Source organism: Podarcis muralis, chromosome 6 (assembly GCF_964188315.1).
Source record: "Podarcis muralis chromosome 6, rPodMur119.hap1.1, whole genome shotgun sequence".
NCBI classification, from domain to species: Eukaryota; Metazoa; Chordata; class Lepidosauria; order Squamata; family Lacertidae; genus Podarcis; species Podarcis muralis.
The window spans coordinates 78,046,749-78,060,225 of record NC_135660.1 but is presented as its reverse complement, the minus strand read 5'-3'; the positions used below and the strand labels follow the sequence as shown (position 1 = coordinate 78,060,225).

The following is a 13,477-nucleotide window of genomic DNA, read 5'->3' as shown; positions in this document are numbered from 1 at the left end:
ACTGTTGGTAATAACAGATGTTCAGATGAATGGAAGTTCAGTGGTTAATGTGCATTAGCAACTAGATATTGTTAATGTGCAGAACAACCAGATATTGCATATTTCCTGGTCAATATACACAAGCCTTGGGGAATGTGCACTTATCACAGCTAAACTGTGCATATTAGGAGAACTTTGCACCAAGATGCCGATGAATTTTAATTGAGTTTACAAGTTGCCATGAATTTTATTTTATTTTTTTAAAATGCAAACTGATGTGAAAATGTGGAGAAATGAAAGTAAGACTAGGAAAATGAAAAGCTGAAATGGACAGATTCACTCATCCCTCATTTCAGCATAAACCCTGCATTACTGAGAACAAGTTGTTCTGACCTGCCTGGACTTGCCTTCACAAAGGTTTCGGTTCTAGTCTGTGGTCATTGAAAATATTAGGACAGTTGGAAGCAGAAGCCACATTAGAATAATTGAGATTAGAAAAATAATAATCACTGCCCATCTTTATCTGGACATCTTTTTGTTTTTTTCTTCTTCTTTGCAGAAAGCAAACAAAACTTATTCAGGAACAGCTGAAAGAGACACGAAATGGGAAAACCTACAGCCTTAATGCTTCCAGCATGATGGCAAAATCAGAGACCAGGGCTGAAAGCCGAGTCCAGCTGCAAAATGTAAGTAACTTTGCCAACCTCTATCCTTAATTCACTGGTTGAATGCTTTAATGCTGATGGTTTGGGTTTTCGTCACCCCCAGATGTGCCACTAATTTGCACCTGTGGTGCTGTGGAATGGGGGAAAAAACTGAACAGAATCATTTTATTTGTCCAACGGTCTTTGTTAAAACAGTGCAAATTGGAGCTTTATTATGCTGTCTTGTCGTGGTTTGCCATAGTAAATGCCAGCATCTGAATAGATGTAAAATATATAGGAAAACTTCAGGGAGCAAAATGGGATGTAGAAAAAAAAGTTGCCTTGAACAGCCAGTCATGTTGGCTCAATGTCTTTGGGAACTATATAGCTTTATGGTGCAAAACAGCAGGCTATGAGAAAAGACACATTTAGTTATCTCCACACAAGGTTTACAATTATATGCTGGCTATGTAAGAAACTCCAAATTAAACATTAGCCTGAACTAATTCAGAACTTGGGTCTGGAGGCAGATGGTTCCTAAGTGGACCCAGGATGGGTCAGCATAATTGAAGGGGTGCTGAATCAGAGCCCCGGGTTGGATTGTGGGACTGTACTGGTCCCATCACCTCCTGGCAAATAGAAAGGGAAGAAATGGAGGCAGTGAGAGATTTTACTTTCTTGGGCTCCATGATCACTGCAGATGGTGACAGCAGTCACGAAATTAAAAGACGCCTGCTTCTTGGGAGAAAAGCAATGACAAACCTAGACAGCATCTTAAAAAGCAGAGACATCACTTGCCAACAAAGGTCCGTATAGTAAAAGCTATGGTTTTCCCAGTAGTGATGTATGGAAGTGAAAGCTGGACCATAAAGAAGGCTGATCGCCGAAGAATTGATGCTTTTGAATTATGGTGCTGGAGGAGACTCTTGAGAGTCCCATGGACTGCAAGAAGATCAAACCTCTCCATTCTTAAGGAAATCAGCCCTGAGTGCTCACTGGAAGGACAGATCCTGAAGCTGAGGCTCCAATACTTTGGCCACCTCATGAGAAGAGAAGACTCCCTGGAAAAGACCCTGATGTTGGGAAAGATGGAGGGCACAAGGAGAAGGGGACGACAGAGGACGAGATGGTTGGACAGTGTTCTCGAAGCTACCAGCATGAGTTTGACCAAACTGCGGGAGGCAGTGGAAGACAGGAGTGCCTGGCGTGCTCTGGTCCATGGGGTCATGAAGAATTGGACACGACTAAATGACTAAACAACAACAACAACAATTAGAGTTGCTATCTTCCGTTATTGATCCCTGTTCATTTGCCTTCAATAGCAGAAATCAACATGTAATTATGATCAGGGTCTCGTGCGATGACCTTAAAGATTGGACAGAAGGCCATTCTAGAAGTAACCTTGTCCTGGGCTGCATGATGCTTCAGAGGTTGACACTATCACACTCTGAACCAAGAAACAAATCGGAACCAATGCAGATCACACAGAGTTGGTTGTATGATCCTAGTGCCAAGCTCCCCATCAATATTTTTGAGCCACATCTTCTCCTGTCCTTTTATGCTCTTAAAGTAATTAGGTTCTTTCCTTGAACCATGGTACTGATATTGATAGGAATACATAACAGTAATATCATCAAAAACCACACACACACACACACTCCAACTGCTTCAGTCCTTCATTATTTTTGTGTTGTTTATCTTAGAAATGTCACTCCCTTTCCATGAACAGATGCATCAAGATAGTGGGATTCAAAGCCCATAAGCAAGAATATTCTCCATCTCAGTTTTTTAATGCTCCATTTTACTGGCATTGATAGTTCGTTTCTCTTTCTTCTCACCTCCCGGAAAGACAAGATTAATGGGGTGCCTTCATTATGCATTGCAATTGACTATCTCGTAATTGAAGGTTGCGTTCTACTTGAAGGTTACTTTGCATAACAGCACAGGCTGCACTTTGGGCACACAAAGAGCTTTTGCCCAGACAGATCTTTCCCCGAAAACCAAAGCCCGGTTTGCCCTGCTGTCTCATCCACTCACCAAACTTAAACTGCCTTTCAACAAGTTGAGCCATCATTAGAGACAGTCCAAGATATCTGCTTGCCCTCCCTGATAGTTACAGTCATAATAAACATAATAATGATAACTTGCTACCCTTCATGTGAGCCACTTAGTGGGGACTGTGGCTCATTTGTGGCGGCTTTCCTCTGCCCCCAGGGGGACTGTTAGGGTGCCGACTCCTTTCTGTTCAAAGATTCCAGACCGCTCATAGCATTTATAGTTCCACTGACTGAAAGCGGAATAGCCTGGCTGTTAATGGTGACCGGATGGTCCAGTCACATTGCCCTGACTGCATTGCCTGCCTATGCTTTTCTGAGGGCCTCATTCGCAAAGTGCTGGTTTCCCCCCATAAGCTGACCCCAAATAATACAGCTCTGGGTAATTTAGGGTTTAAGAAAACAACAACTTAAATGGCCACCAGCAGCTGCAAAATACAGTTTTACAAAATGGAAGCTGTTCTGGTTAGCACTGTGTCCACCCCCCCCCTCAAAAAAGTGGGCATGGCCAGAACCCAAGGAGGGCTGTATTTCTCTCTTTACTGTTCTCTTTTCTCCCTCTCCCTACCAAACGCCCTTCCTCCCTGCCCAGCAGACTGCTGGAACCAAAACTTGATTGCTCTTGCCCATAGCTGTCAACTTACAGATTTGAAAATAAGGGACCAGCAGCCTTTAAAATAAGGGATCAGCAGCAAAAATAAGGGACCTGCAGCCTCACCTGTTCCAGGCACTCCAGTCTTCCTGTCCTCCTGCAGTCTGGTCAAACTCATGCTGGTAGCTTCGAGAACACTGTCCAACCAACTTTGTAACCAGAGGTTCAACTGAATAGAATCTGAATCACATGCACCACAAGGCCTATGAAGCCTCAACTTAAGATGACTCCCCGGCCTGGCTTTGCACTGCAAAGTTTGCAGCAGCACGTGCAACAAAATGGCGTCCACCATTCAAAACCCCCCTCAGCTTGCATTAACTAGCCACATACAAGGCATGCAAGCTTCACCCCCCAGTCGTTCTTAGACTTCTTATTGGGTGAGCAACACAGCCAAGCAACGCAGTTGGAGCCTCCCTCCTCCCTGGCCGGCAGGGAGGGAGGGAGAGGAGCTGCTTCATTTGAAATTTAAGGGACATCATTTAAGGGACATCCATCAATAAGGGACAGCAGCGGGGCATGGCGCTGGAATAAGGGACTGTCCCTTCAAATAAGGGACACTTGACAGCTATGATCTTGCCAGCAGCCTGAACTGATCACTTGCAGGCAGCTTTCAGCATTAGGGCTAGGGCCTGGGCTTTTCAGCCAGAACTCACCAGAACTCAGTCTTGGCGCCATTATAAGAGAACAAGAGAGGCGTTTATGTTGAGTTCTGGCACCTCTTTTTCTAGAAAAATAGCACTGCCTATGGCCATAGGTTGCCACCCCATGGTGGATTAGGATTCCCCCCCCCCCATCATTTCTACCCATAGCTTGGTATACTATTGTACCTTAGCGCTTTGACAGGCTGGATTGGCACGGCAGAAAGACCCTTCTGTACATATGTGCCAGATTCAATGTCCCTTTGGGATCTTGTTTTCAAGAGACCATGCTATGTAAATGCAAGGAAGTGGCTATAATCCTGCCACTTCCTTTTTGCAGCCCGTTTTAAATGCATTGCAAATTTGCTTTTCACTTCAGCTAGCCTCATTTATGTTTTCAGCTGTTTGCATAACTGCAGTTAAAAAATACCACAGTCCTCCTTCTCTTCCCTCACTCACCTCTGTGCCAACTAAAGCTTCAATAGCTTGATTATCAAATCTGCATGCAAGGTTAAAAACATGGATGTTTGCTTTCAAGAGGTGTTTTTCATCTGTGACACAGCACTTCACACAGCGCTTTAAAATGGCATGTTTTCTCATTTGCATTCTTCTTTCAAACTGCTCAATAAATTGCGAGCTCCCTAAATTCACTGAAGGTTCAGATTAGGAGGGTTACATTTGACATTATACGTCTCACGCTGTAAGATGTGGAACTAATACTTACGATCGGCAACACTATATTTAGGAAGTAACAGACATACCTAATTATATAACATTTAAGAGCCTTTTCATTCTTTATTTTCTAAGAGAAAATTAGGTACATATTTCAGATTTCAGGGACAGCCAGCTTCTGTATTCTTGATGGCTACTATTTTCTTCATCTGGTTGGGCCCTGTGAGAATAGGGTGCCAGAATAGATGAGTCTTTGGTTCTCCTTATGCTCAGATACCAGTCTGGAAGTCAGCATTGTCTACCCCTATTTCTTTAAAAAAATAATTCAAAAATCAAAGCATTTTTTCAAAAATTATAAATCAGTAAAAACCCTGGACCTGTTTAGGGATTTGTAAATTAATACAGGGAACTTGAACCAGGCTCAGTAGTAGATGGGGATGTTTTAACAGTGGTGTCCTGTGTTGGCAGCTATGTGTTCCCCATCAGCAGTCTAGCCACCACATTCTTCCCCATCTAGATATTCTGGGCCAGGTCCAAGGGAAATCCTACATGGAATTCACTGCAGTAATCCACCCTCAAGGTTACCAATGTATGGTCTACAGTGGTCAGGCTATCTCAGTCCAAGAATGTTTGTATTTGGTGAACTAGACAAAGCAGGTAAAAGGCTCACCCACCCAAAAAGGATATGTGGAACAATGATGTGTTCAGGAGTATTCTAAAGCTATGTACCTGCTCCTGCAGCCAGAGTGTGACTCTGTCCAGAATGGGCATTTTTCAGACATGAGAACAACCTACCCCAAGAGTCTCCATCTTTTCTGGATTCAAGCACAGTTTCTTGGCCCTCCTCAGATCCACCACTGCATTTAGAAATCAGTCTAGAGCTTTAACAATCTCTCCTGATTCAGATATTATGGAGAAGCAGAGCTGTGTGTTTTCTGTTGGAAATGACTTCAGAAGTACAGTATGGACCAGATATGTGTGGTTCATATGAATTTATTATTGGGTAAGAACTGAAAAGCTAGAGATGGCGTGCAATGGGATGGGATGGACCTGTGACTGAGTGCCACTAAGACTTTAAAAAAGGCAGTTTTTCTTCAAATCACATTACTGTGCAGTATGCCCCTACAATTGATGGGGGGGAAATTCTTTGGTCGGCTTTCCTCAGTGGGCTAACTTGAACCAACCCACTTGAACTTGCTTGTAGATCAGAAGGTAACTCCCAGTCAGATTGCACATTTATCTGAATTTTGTAATGAAGTTTTGGCATGTAGAAAGTCCACAAAGATGTATTTTACATTAAAAGTGTATACCAACTGTGTACAACTTAAATACTTTTTGTGCATACTTTTAAAACATTTGAATTAGGCTGCTTAGTCCACCCATAGCTCTTGCCTACAAGAATATTCCTTGTACATAGAAAACAATGTTAGGGAGAAAGGATGCAGCCTAGCATTCTTCTTGAGCTGCTAATATTCTGTGTCAATATTTTGTTATATTTTCATTTCCATGGAAATGTGTGTAGCACCTATGTGAAGCACATTTCTATTTACTGAGGTTGGAAAGGGAATAAATAAGTATTAATTGATTGAAAGCCAATATATAGTCATGGAAGTACATAACTGAAAGTTAAAGGTAAAGGTAAAGGACCCCTGACAGTTAAGTCCAGTCACGTTTGGGGTTGCGGCATTCATCTCGCTTTACTGGCCGAGGGAGCTGATGTTTGTCCGCAGACAGTTTTTCCGGGTCATGTGACCAGCGTGACTAAGCCGCTTCTGGAGAAACCAGAGCAGCGCACGGAAAAACTGTTTACCTTCCTGCTGGAGTGGTACCTATTTATCTACTTGCACTTTGACGTGCTTTTGAACTGCTAGGTAACTGAAAGGTACCTTAGTGTTATTTGCTCCAAACATCAGCTCCCTACTCATGGATGGAAACTTAAGAAACTTTTGCAAATAAGAACCAATCTATAAAAATTATAAGAGAATGGCATGCAGTTGGAGGAGAGGGAAGATTGTTCCATCAGGCACACAAAGATACTTGTGCTGATGGAACAATCTCCTTAGCACCACATTGAATTCCATCCCACATAGCCATAACTATAAAGTCCAGTTAGTTTTAAAGGTTTACTCTTAATACGATGATAAACTGGCTCTCTGTTACATTCAGTTGAGCCACAAACGCAGGTTCCTGGCCCAATATCTAATGGACAAAGGTTGAACCTCTGTACCATCTGAGGACCAGAATTTAAATGCCCCCCTCCTAAATCTCTTTCTAGCCTAATCCCTCATGGTGTCATGCACGGTTCCATCAAGATGCAAGAAGGGGTGAATGAAATTTCATTTCAGCACTGAGCAGAGGGTATACATGATGGAACAGGCAGGATCAGTGTTGTTGCAGCATTTGCTGGTGCCCGGGGCATGCACCTGCATGGGGGCGCCTGGTTCATGACGCCTCAAAATCATGTGCCTAGGGCTATGGCCTCCCTGCTCCATGACCCCTCATGCTACAGCCCTGGGCAGGATTAGTGGCTATGGGGATTTGTCACTTTTGAGAGACATAAGAACATTAGAGCAGTGTTTCCCAAACGTTTTTGGGCAACGGCACACCTGTTTACCGGAAAAAAATCTCGCGGCACACCACCATTAAAGCCCCGCCCCCGTGACGTCATTCGGGGAGCCGGCGGCCCGGGCCTGAGCTGGAAGGAGAGGCGGTGCTTTTCGGCACAAGGCAATCGGCCTGGAATTGTTTCCCGCGCGCTGCGAAAGGGAACAGCTGCGGTCGCGCGAACCCTCCGGCGCTGGGAGGGGAAAGGGCGGAGTCGCAGAGCACCAGCTGGCCGAGCGGTTGCGCGCAGCGTTGCGCTTTTGGAGAGCGTGCGGCTGCTGCTAGGGGATCCGGGGACGTGAGCAGGCCTGGCCCGACCCGGGTTGAAGGAGGACAAGCCGGCAGCGCGCCAAGTGAGTTCGGTTGCGCACGACGGCCCCCGCTCCCCCCACCCCCGCCGGATCCTCGCCGCCGCCGCCTCTCGCCCGCCTCCCTCCCACGGCACACCACCCGATGTCTCACGGCACAGTAGTGTGCCGCGGAACACCGGTTGGGAAACACTGCATTAGAGGAGAGTTTTTCACTTCCAGCAAAGTTATACTGGGGAACACCGCTCTGTGTTTCATATCATTGTCTCAAGCAACGGCCACTATCACCTACTGTAACTGGTGGCAGTTTTGCCATTCAGGAAGGAGTATTTTCCAGCTGTGCTATATGCAGTCTTTTAATTGGAAGTCTGCTAGAGATTGAACCTGGAACTTTATGCAGGCAAAGCACATGATTTGTTGCTGAACTGCGGTTCACTTCCTATTCTAAACATCACCATTAGCTACCATTTCTATTAGAGCTGACATGTAGTGCCTTTCCTCCACCAGCTATCAAAGTGTTTCGCAGATGAAGGCAGCAATCCTCTCTTAAACAAACTAGGAAACAGGGCCAACCAAGATCACACTGCTGATTCCATGACAGTGTGAGGGGTTGGAATTGGCTGTGAGGTCAGTCTCCTCTGTGTTTGGCCCATGCTGTCTCCATTGATTTCTTTCGGACAGCCAGCCTTGGGAGGTAGGAGTGGGAAATTGCTAGTGAGTGGCTAGGTAATTGCATTTGACAGTTGATTTTCTCCATGAAACTGTGAATAATTGGAAAATTTGCACAAAAGCTTATTTTTAAATGCTATCATTATTCATTAATTTATTTAACTACATGCCTCAAAAGTGCTTTTCAGTAATTGCTCTAACAACAAGCACAAATATAATCAGCCAGGAGACAATAAGCACTTTCACAATAATAGCACAATTAAGCCTTTTACTGTACCAAAATGCCAAGCTGATCTAGTAGCCAGAGCAAATTCGCTGCACTTGGACAGGGTATTGGGTCGCTTGCCATGTGGAGCAAAAGCATTTTCAAAGTGCACTCGGCGATTCTGACCCAAAGTGAAAGGACAAATCACGCACAGATTCCAGCTCTGAACATGGGCCTTTAAACATGTAAGGAAATTGAAAATAAGCACAGATGAGGAAGGAGGAGCAAGAAAGTGGAAGCTTTTCTTGAATTTGCTCCTCAAAGTAACAACTTTATGCAAGGCTTCTTCAGCAACACTCCCGCACCAGTGAAATCTGGCTAGAAGGGGCTTGGCCCCTATTGCACAAGGCTCAGGAAGGTGGTAAACTGGTTAAACATTTTCGGCAGGGGGCCGGTCCACTGTCCCTCAGACCTTGGGGGGGGCGGACTATATTTTGAAGGGGGGAGAGAATGAACAAATTCCTATGCCCCACATATAACCCAGAGATGCATTTTAAATAAAAGCACACATTCTCATATAAAAACACCAGGCAGGCCCCACAAATAACCCAGAGATGCATTCTAAATAAAAGGACACATTCTACCCATGTAAAAACACGCTGATTGCCAGACCGTCCGTGGGCCGGATTTAGAAAGTGATTGGGCTGGATCCAGCGCTGGGCCTTAGTTTGCCTACCCATGGGTTAAATGGCCTTGTGCAGCCCCATCAGTGGGCAGCCAGCATTTGCCCCAGCAGGGACAGCTCACCCATGAAGCAAGGTGAGGCAGCCGCCTTGGGTGGCAGGATTCACAGGAGCAGAAGATCCAGCCTCCACGGAATGCATCACCCACTCTCAGTGTTGCCACTTCTACTGCAATAATGCTAGAAAAATGCAACCTGTGCAAAACGCCGGCACCCTGTCTCTACAACTCTACTAGCACCTCTCGGTACAATGGTGCCTCGCAAGACGAAATGAATTCGTTCCGCGAGTTTTGTCGTCTTGCGATTTTTTTCGTCTTGCGAAGCACGGTGTCGGGAAAGTTTTGGAAAAGCTTCAAAAATCAGCAAAGTCTTTAAAAACCTCAAAAAAGGCTACCACACCGCGTTCTATGAGTTGCTCCTCGAAGTCAAGTCGCAACTGTATTAACGGTGTTAAGAAAAAGGAAACAAACTTGCAAGACGTTTCCGTCTTGCGAAGCAAGCCCATAGGGAAAATCGTCTTGCGAAGCAGCTCAAAAAACAAAAAACCCTTTCGTCTAGCGAGTTTTTTGTCTTGCGAGGCATTCGTCTTGCGAGGTACCACTGTATTGTGAATATCACCGAACTTACCTTTTGTTGGTATCTTCATGAACTTATCTAAAAGACTGAGTTAAGCATTTGAAAAATCTATTGAAACCGGACATTATAAGTTCATTTTAGATTGGTTAGTTCGCAAGTCTTTGTGGCTTTGTTTAATGTTCTGTATTTTTCTCAGAAGGTTGATAAAGTATGTATATTAATCGCCAATGAGTTGCACTACTTCTACTGCAATGGCAGCAACAGTTGGAGTGTCCTCCTTAGAGGCCAGATCTGCCACTACCTCAGTGCAGCCTCGACAGTGTTCTCTTGGTGAATAGGAGGCTCTGTGGTCTCCTCCCACACTTGCTGCCAATATAGATCTTTATTCCCCCCCACACCATTTCCTGGAAGGGGGAAGGCACCTTTTTGTGGTTTGCCTCAGGTGCCAAAATGTCTTGGGCTGGCACTGAGCACAAGTGCTTAAAGGGGCCAGTCCTTCTCCTTGGTCTTGGCAGGAGTCAACTGACTTGGCTCGCTTCACTTTCAGGCAGTGCAATATCAGCAGGTTAGCTGACAGGGCCAAGCAAGTAGTAACTTTTTTTATTTTTAGTTTAACATTTCCATAGTGCCCAAAGGATGGGACAGGACGCTTTTTCTGCCTTCTAGGGGTGCATGGGGTGCATGCTTTAGTTTAGTTTACAGTGGTACCTCGGGTTACAGATGCTTCAGGTTACAGACTCCGCTAACCCAGAAATAGTACCTTGAGTTAAGAACTTTGCTTCAGGATGAGAACAGAAATCGCGTGGCAGTGGTGTGGCAGTGGCGGGAGGCCCCATTAGCTAAAGTGGTACCTCAGGTTAAGAACAGTTTCAGGTTAAGAACGGACCTCTGGAACGAATTAAGTTCTTAACACGAGGTACCACTGTAGTTGTATTTAGTTTTCATTTCATTTCAGCTTTCCATTGTTCCCTATGAGAATAATGACAACCCACCTCAAGTTGGTTCTCTGATTCCTAATAGTAATAGTAATAGTAATAGTAATAGTAATAATAATTTATTATTTATACTGCACCCATCTGGCTGGGTTTCCCCAGCCACTCTGGGTGGCTCCCATCAGAATATTAAAAACACAATAAAACATCAGACATTAAAAACTTCCCTAAACAGCGCTCAGTGGCGTAGCGTGGGGGGTGCAACATCTGGGGTTAGAGCAAATCCACGGGTTAGGGGGTGCAAATCCACGGGTTAGGGGGCGCAAATCCACGGATTCGGGGGCGCAAATTACTTGCCTTGCCCCGGGTGCTGACCACCCACGCTACGCCACTGACAGGGCTGCCTTCATATGTCTTCTAAAAGTCAGGTGTTTATTTCCTCGACATCTGATGGAAGGGCGTTCCACAGGGTGGGCGCCACTACCGAGAAGGCCCTTTGCCTTCCCACCAGTAGCTGCTGGTGCTTCAGTGGCTCCCATTCATTGGAGAAATGACTGGCAGGCAGTAACTGGCAATAGCAGAGGTGCTACCACAGACAGACAGCAGGAATTAAGGGGCACTTACCCCATGCCTGAGAAAGGACTGTTAGACGGAGGTGTTTGGCTGCCTTGGGAGCATTGAAAGTTGCATTGGGGAAGAGGAAAGATGAAGATAGTGATGAAAACCCTGGCCTATGGTGACATTAAACTAGTAATGTGTGGGAATGGGACTAGCATCTCTTGTTCAAATGGACATGCATGGACCAATGTTTTGGCAGCATTAGCGCCAAGTCACAATGGCCATTCTCTCTCCTTCAGGCAGGCGTCATAATCATGAGATCACAAAGGGCAGCTGTTGGACAGAAGGAGCTAGAAACAGGTAGAGACATCACATAGTAGTAATACTCAACCTGGAGTAGTCAGTCTGTCACTCTCCCTAAGTCAGAATGGCAGTTCAGGGAATCCTGGCAATGAAAAGTTAACTCCAGTCACTAGAGGACAGGTGCAGAGGCAAGGTGGACGCAGCTCATGGCTTACTTTCCACAGTGTGTTTGACAATTTCCCAACATCTGCAGTCCAAGGTAGCGTAACTGTTGCTTCAGTCCAGCAAGTAGCCATACACATGGATTTTGTCCACATATTACCTAGGGAAACGTGGGTGGCGCTGTGGTCTAAACCACTGAGCCTCTTGAACTTGCCAATCAGAAGGTTAGCAGTTTGAATCCCAGCACCGGGGTGAGCTCCCATTGCTCTGTCCCAGCTCCTGCCAACCTAGCAGTTCGAAAGCACACCAGTGCAAGTAGGTAAATAGGTACCACTGCGGCAGGAAGGTAAACGGCATTTCCATGCACTCTGGTTTCCATCACAGTGTTCCATTGTGGCAGAAGCGGTTTAGTCATGCTGACCACATGACTTGGAAAACTGTTTGTAGACAAATGCCAGCTCCCACAGCCTGAAAGTGAGATGAGTGCCGCAACCCCATAGTCGCCTTTGACTGCACTTCACCATCCAGGGGACCTTTACCTTTACTTTTATAAAATATGTATTTTATCAAAGTAATTGTTTAACTGAAATACAATTAAGAAGTAGTATATTAATAGTGAAATAAAATTAAGAAGTAGTATATTTTTTGGGAGGGCCCAAGAGTGTGGGGCCATAAGCTATAGCTTGTTTAGCTTATATGTAAATCCAGTACTGCACATGGTGCTAGATTAGAACCAGGTGTTGTGAACCTATTGTGAGTCAGTATACATGGCTGGTAGTTTATGCTATGGGTTTTGGGGTGTTTTTTTTTAGCTCTTGGTTGTTTAAAAATCTAACAGACTTAGGCACTTTTTTTGGGGGGGGGGTATTTTAAAAACAATTATGAATAAAGTATTTACATTCCTCCCAGTGTTTGTGTGCAGGGTGCAGGTTCAGTTTTGAAAAGTTCTATTGAAAGTGTGAAATGTTTTCCTTTTCCTCTCTGCTACCTCTGTATTTCACGGTTACCTTGTACCCCTCCTCCTCGACCCTCTTTTAATAAATCCAGCTTTTGTTTTGTGAGAAGCCTTCCACACTGCAGAATTTAATTCACACCAAATAGCATAATGATAGACCTTTACCTGTTTAGACTTCTGTTTATCTGAAAGACAACCCATTGCATCTCAGTTACTTAAAATGGTTTAAAATGCCATATCTGTAAAGTTTCTTTTAGGCAGTTGATTTTTATCCATGAGAAGTCTTGGAACTAACGGTTTTATGAGTCATAAAATTATTATTATTGCAGAGGGCCTTCTTGGTAGTGGCACCCGCTCTGTAAACCCCCCTCCCATCAGATGTCAAGGAAACAAACTTTTAGAATACATCTGAAGGCAACCTTGTATCGGGGAAAATTTAAAAGTCTAATGTTTTACAATTTTTTATGTGCTGTAAGCTGCCCAGAGTGGCTGGGGAAACCCAGCCAGATGGGCGGGATATAAATCATAAAATTATTATTATTATTTGCCTTGTGCCTGGGCATCAAGTGACAAAACAGATTAGACGGACTGAGCTGAGGGCCACAACTTTATTTAGTGATATTCATTGATTTTCAGAATACTTGACTAAAGATCTGCCAAATATCTCACCAACCCATCTGACTTGCAAGGAGAGAAAAAGGAAATAGGGTGTCCTGCACAACTCACCTTGTTTGGACAATGCTGTCTTAGCTTACATCATTCTAGCTGTAATTATCCCACTCTTTGCTTTTCATAGTCTATGCACTCTCAGAAAGAAGCTGCAG

At 44.6% G+C, this 13,477-nt stretch overlaps 1 protein-coding gene across 3 annotated transcripts in view; it reads left to right on the top strand.

The window, feature by feature from the left end:
* Window positions 1-13,477, top strand: part of NRG3 (neuregulin 3) — a 611,592-nt gene that overhangs the window by 577,709 nt on the left and 20,406 nt on the right. For all 3 annotated transcript variants that reach the window (XM_077930602.1, XM_077930601.1, XM_028729231.2), the window contains one exon: window positions 539-665. In XM_077930602.1, coding sequence (XP_077786728.1) covers window positions 539-665 — 127 coding nt within the window. The remainder of the gene's footprint in view (window positions 1-538; window positions 666-13,477) is intronic.